Source organism: Alosa pseudoharengus, unplaced genomic scaffold (assembly GCF_046254945.1).
Source record: "Alosa pseudoharengus isolate Yale_2024_CS ecotype anadromous, Long Island Sound unplaced genomic scaffold, YU_APseudo_1.1 YU_APseudo_1.1_scf_23, whole genome shotgun sequence".
In the NCBI taxonomy this organism is placed as follows: Eukaryota; Metazoa; Chordata; class Actinopteri; order Clupeiformes; family Clupeidae; genus Alosa; species Alosa pseudoharengus.
In genome coordinates, this window is record NW_027468685.1 from 6,384,162 (window position 1) to 6,390,690 (window position 6,529).

Below are 6,529 nucleotides of genomic sequence, written 5' to 3' on the forward strand. Positions count from 1 at the left end.
CTCTGCAAATTGCGTCAGAAACTTTCCGTAAACTACAGTAATTACCACACACGTAAATGAGTAAATGAGGTGAAGGTTCCTCGCTATCCTGACCCTACCCATGCAGCTGTTGCCTGCTGACACAGAAGGCGCAGTTTGCACATGTCCCTGCCCTGAACAGTATCAATCTGTCAAGTTTATTTTTACACTACTATTTGTACCCATAAATACTGCTTAAGTGTGGTCAAAGCTTCTTTGTCCAGTAGCTTATATTTGAGGTAGTCCTACAATGTACAAGGTCGGCAGGAAAGTCTTTGTTAATTGTTTTATTCCCTATATAACATTTTGAATATTCTCTTAACACCAACCCCACCCCAACACACTCTGTTTGAAATGCAATTTCTGAGCTATTTTCTTCCTGTATATTCTGCTTGTGTTGAGTGTGTCTTTGTGTGTGGCCTTTGCTTTTGTTTTGCGCCATTGTTGTAAATTACAGTCATTTCTGTGACTGCCTGTCACACTCACAAGTGAACCCCCACACAGCCCAACCTCCATTCACACCGTCCTCTTTGTGGTCTTTGTGTTTGTGTTTACCTTCTGTCCTGCTCAGCTGGGGGAGCTGGGGAAGGGGGCAGGCAAGGGAGGAGGTGCAGGAGGCTCCATCAGGGAAGCAGGAGGGGCCTTCGGGAAGAAGCAGGCTGCAGAGGAGGAGCGCTATTTCAGGTATACGACCGAACCGAATCCTCACCAAGCGTGGTCACATTAAACACAAGAGACACACACTTAGATTAGATTAGATTAGATCGACTTAAGACAGTCTTAAGTGTCAACTGTCCTACTGATGTATGTATGTTGTGTGTGGTTGCCAGGTAGCAAAAGAATTTCCCCCTTGGGATTAATAAAGTGTTGCGTTGGAGAATTCTAGGGTCAGCTTTTGAGATGTTGAGTTGAACATCGAATTGCAGTTCCCCCAGACATGAATGAAGCCCTAGTCCTAGTCAATGAAGATCTCCATAGAACAGTAGGAGGAGGCACTAGACAAGCCTATCAATCTGACAAACATCAAGTAACCATGAGTTTCTACTTAGTTAATACAAAACAAAGTAGTTATTTTATCTTAAAATAAGGGGCTCAAAGTCAACCTACACTCAAGTCTCAGACATTACTAATCAGTACCCAGAATGCCATGCGATTCTAAGTGCCCAGCACTGACAGAGGGTCGCAGATTATATTATATATAATTATTATATATATATTATTATACTATATATTATTGGAGGGGTCCAGAATTATTGTCATAGGGCCCAAATTGTCTAGCAGCACCCCTGGGTGGGAGCGTGATAACTTTGTGTTGGTTTTAGATTAATTGGGTAGCACCGTTGCGCTATCCAGGTACATTGAGCGTTGACAAAAAGGGGAATTCCTACATCATGTTACTTGAATTGTAGCCTTACGTAATTAATTAATTCATTATTTAATGTTGTATGTTCTTCTTACACTAGTCCATGTTCTCAGTAGGTATGCTTGAATATGATTGATGATTATGTTTGCGGTTAGTGACATGCCACGACAAGCACATGTTATAAATTCCTTATTGCTAATTTTCTATAGGCACTTGATATTTGCGTTTCCAAACGTTGCCAGATCATTAGATGATAACTAGTCCCATCTCCCTATACCAGGCAAAAGGAGAAGGAGCAGATGGCTGCCCTGCGACGCCACCACGAGGAGGAGATCGACCACCACAAGAAAGAGGTTGAGCGGCTTCAGCGCGAGATCGACCGCCACAAGGGCAAGATCAGGAAACTCAAGCACGACGACTAGACGAGCTGGGCACTTAAAACTACTTGCATAAATCCCCACAGCACTCCATGCTCTTCCTGTCCCCCGTGTCCTCTGTATACCAAAATCACTCGTTGCCTGCATGAGCGCATCGCTGCCATGATCATGCTTTCTGGTTTTGTCTGTGAGCAGCAGTAGAATCATGAATAAAGTTTACAGATAATTTTCCACATCAGTGCAGATGGTGTCTCTTGTTTTGTTGTTGTTAAGTCATTTGTTTCTCATACGCATTAATCATTGACGGAAGTAGCCAGTAATGTGTTTACTTACTGATGTATCAGTACAGAGTGCCTTCCACAGCTTTCTGTAAACGGCCGGCTGTCACACGGAAATGTATTTTTGACGCAAATGTATTTTTGACTGGAGTGTATGTGCAATAACTGCTTTTGCATACTTTTATCTTCTCCACACTGGCATTCAAAATGCAAATGTTCAATATGCCATTGAATCATGCCCCCATATTGTTCAATATGCCATCTTATAATGCCCCCATATTGTAGTCATTCTGGCTGAAATAAATATGCTCTTATTGCTTCTGTCAGTTCCACTGATACTGTAAAGGTAACCAAAACTTCCCACCAAAAAAAAGCTTTGATGTGACAATCAGTGCACAAATAAACATGTTTGACATGCTGGAAATGTGAGACTGTTGTGATCAAAGATGAAATATTATCTAGGGCTGTCAAAATAATGTGTTAATTTTGATTAATTAATCACAGAGTACCGGTATGTAATTAATAAGATTTTTTATCACTTGAAAGTCTTAGTATTATCATTAAGAGTCACTTGTCAACTCTGGTTATATTTATAAAGTCCATTGATAGCTTAAGGCTAAACTTCCCAGTAGAATCACTTTTGTCTTAGTGCTTTTATTGACAGTTGTGAGCAAAGTTTGGAGGTGAACTATCACCGCCATCTGTGGTGGTGGTGTGTAAGGAGAAATGAACCTCCTGCATAATGTCTTTAAGTAATAAATGATCTAGTTTATTAGCCTAGTAGAATGCTGTTGGGCTGTGGAAAATCAAACTATTTAATTTTCTGCACATTTGTGAAGCATACTGCAAATTACATTACATTACATTACATTTGGCTGACACATTTTTAACCAAAGCGACTAACAACATGGTAACAGTTAAGTTTTAAAGCAATTCTCTTAACTCTCAAATGCCATAATCACTGATATTCTCTGTGATTCAGTGTAACTTTACAAACCAGAGTCTGGAAGAGTGTTTCACATCAAGTTCCATGATCAGTTTTTTCATACGAGTATATTTTAGATATGATGACGTCAGAGACGGTTGATATCTTTGATGACGTCCTGTGGCCTGTCCCTGTTGTGGGTCAAAATGGGTGGGTTTGCTAGCCTAGAAATCTAGACGCGCCCCTAGTCTAGCAACTCTTCGTTGACTTGTGAGCTCCAGAAATCGAAACTTAATCAGGCATTGAAATCATGTGTAGAGTCGTTTGTTGGGCTTAACATAATGATTGATGGCAGAGTTGCAACGGTTTGGCTTGAATTCCCTGCTACTTGAAAACAAATATCCTATTGCGTCCCATTGCGTGCAGAGGGAATTTGAAAGACAACTGATTATCCCGTCCCTCGGACTGAGCACTGCGAACGGTGAGTGCCCAGACCCTACATTTTAATGTGGGTCTGGCTCGCCAGGCTATGGGTTTGCCGGACCAGCACTGGGAACAGTCAAGTGGAAAGATCCAGCTGAGTGTGAATGTTTTGTCAGAAACCTTTTCAATTTCAATTTATTTATTAGAGGATAACCCCTTGAGATGTAACATCTCGTTTTCAAGGGGGTCCTCAACATACAACAATAACAATTTAGTGAAGAGGAATGGTTAGGTGTTCTGTCAAATACAGGAAAATACATACGGGAGGCCAGGGGAAAGTTTATTCAATATAAATTAATACACAGGTTTTATTTTACACCTTCTAAATTACACAGAATGGGCATTCTGGCCAATAATTTATGTTGGAAATGTCACACAGAGACAGGAACATTTTTGCATGCACTCTGGGAATGCAAGTTGATACATCCATTCTGGGAAAAAGTCCTAGAACATATAGGAAAGGGGTTAGGTATGACGATACCAACATCTCCAAGGTTGTGCCTGTTAGGAGACAATCCAGAGCTCCCGAATGTGTCAAAGTATGACCTTGCAGTAATAAAAGTAGGAGTTATAACAGCTGCCAGAGTGATTCTCATATTATGGAAAAGTACCTCCCCTCCAGAATTTCAACAATGGTTGCTACTTATGTCAGAGATAGTATCTTATGAGGACATGCTGGCAAGAGTCAATAATGAAAACGAGAACTTTGGGAAGTCATGGGATCGCTTTTTTGCCTATGGTATTGTTGATATGCTATAAGGGGAGGAGGTGCATGCTGTGGCTGCTAAAATTATAACTTTTCTGCATATGTCTTCTCTTTTTGTTTTTTTTATTATTTGCTTTAATATCTGACTCAAAAGGGGACACATCATACACTATCAGTGCTGTTTGTTATATGTTTTATGTTTATATTATTATATATGATTTTATGTTATTGTATGATTCGTACATGAAAACCAAATAAAAAGTTGAATTACAAAAAAAACATACAACAATAACACCAAACACACACACACACACACACTAGAGCTCTTCCTCACTACCAACCTTGGTAGTCTCCCCTTCTTGTCTAATAGAGCTGCACAGTCCCGCCCACAGCTGATGCCGGATGTAAAAATTCAATGCAATTTCTCCATTGACAATTGCGGTGTAAGCCATAAAAACGTAACTGCACGTGGTAGACTTAAAACCAGCTACGGTTGTACTAAGCGATTGTATATGCTCCTATAGACACCAAGAGTTCGTGGGGCACTAACCTTGTTTTGAGATAAATGCCTTTTATTCGCGATCTCTTGGATAAGTACTTCATTACCCACAATCCTGAACAATCCCACAATCCCACAGTGATGCCTCTGATTGGTGGAAAGGCCGTTATGGTCATTCGCCTTATTCACCCGGCTGCGATAACGAGGCTGAGGGGTACACTTGCCATTACACCTCAGTCCAGCAGATGGTGGTGGTAATGCACTCCGTTTGCAAACTGCCGAAAAAAGCTCACCGATTAAAGAAGGGTTCACTGGCCTGTTCTTCTTCTTCAGTGAATTGTTTTTTAGCAGTTTGCAAACGGAGTGCATTACCACCACCATCTGCTGGACTGAGGTGTAATGACAAGTGTACCCCTCAGACTCGTAATGGCCGCCGGGTGAATAAGGCGAATAGTTTGAAACTTTCTCAGCGAAAAATATTGACAAAGATGGCGGAGTTTTTACTGCCTATGGCGAAAATCTTAATGTGATTAAAAACGTTCTTGACGAATATTGGTACTTGGGTTTATACATCACACGAACTTAGTCAGGGCCAATACACTATCAAATAGACCACTGTAAATGTTAGTTTAAACACTCAAACTTTTCAGGTAGGCTAGCACTAGCCGACAGGCTAACCTTTAGCATTTCCGACATTGTATGTCATTACATAATGCAGCTAACATTAGCCTACATGCTGCAACACAGGTATGAAATATATTATGTTTTTAGTGAGTGTCCAAAGGGGTGAAAGCCACTTTATATCGGGTCACATTATTGACTGTTTTGTGTCCGAGAGTCAGTTTGGTAACCCTAATGCTGCTAGCAGTGAAGTGTTAACATTAGCTAGGCTACTGTAGCCTTCGTACTGTATGATTCATATCAATCATTAACCTAGGAATACTTTGTGCATTTAATGAACATTTTGTGTAATAATTCACGGCAAATTAATAAACTGAATATGGTGGTCCAAAAGCAGACCATGCACCAGTCCATGCATCAGCCCGACTGAGCAGTGATGACAGCATAGGATGAGTCAGGTAACGTTACGAAGCACTGCCGTTAACGTTAACCGCTTTCACACACACGATATAAAATACACAATGATAAATATAAAATTCAATATCAAAACACTATTATTTACACGATTACTCCTGAAATAACTGCTATTAACTGCACATTCACTATATAAAAATCACTGTTTGGAGGAAAGGGTTCGCGTGCTGTCGCCGGTTTTGAAATTATTTCGCGCTGGTTCGTGCATTGCTTATATATTACTCAGTGAGGCGCGGTGGTTTATGGGATGAGTAGTTCCTTCGCTCGGAAATGAAAATATGTACACAGTTATGTACCTTTGACTTTTTTTGGATTTTCTCTTCGTTTTTTCACTCGAAATGATATGTTGTATGCTTATGAGTTATGCCGTAGCTGGTTAGCCTAAGACATGCTGTAAAACTCTTTAGATACGGATTTTTCCAAACGTCAATGGGACAAATGAATGGGAATCTTACATCCGGCACCTAACCGCGTTTTGGCTGTGGGCGGGACTGTGCAGCTCTATAAGGGGAGAACCGCCACTCTCGGGAAACTTCCGGTTTCTGAACTGGTTGCAGTTCTTTTTCTGGTTCCACATGAGGGCGCTCACGAATAAGTGCAGACAGCTCTGAGTGCAGAATGAATGGAGGTCTATGGAGCTGTACCCCTCAAATCCACTTTTCTCTGAATATAATTTTTTGCCCAGAAATTTGAATGTTGCATGAAAGAGGGGGCAGAGAAAATACAGACCGCTGAGAATTATATTTTTTGAGTCACTTATTTGATCTAAAAAACCTTTCAAATGC

General features: G+C 40.7%; 1 protein-coding gene across 1 annotated transcript in view; it reads left to right on the plus strand.

Moving 5' to 3' along the window:
- LOC143140347 (ATPase inhibitor B, mitochondrial-like) overlaps positions 1-1,996 on the plus strand; it is a 2,784-nt gene extending 788 nt beyond the window's left edge. Inside the window, exons 2-3 of the mRNA XM_076301160.1 lie at positions 590-702; positions 1,662-1,996. Coding sequence (XP_076157275.1) covers positions 590-702; positions 1,662-1,803 — 255 coding nt within the window. The 3' untranslated portion in view covers positions 1,804-1,996. The remainder of the gene's footprint in view (positions 1-589; positions 703-1,661) is intronic.
- Positions 1,997-6,529: the final 4,533 nt, after the last annotated feature.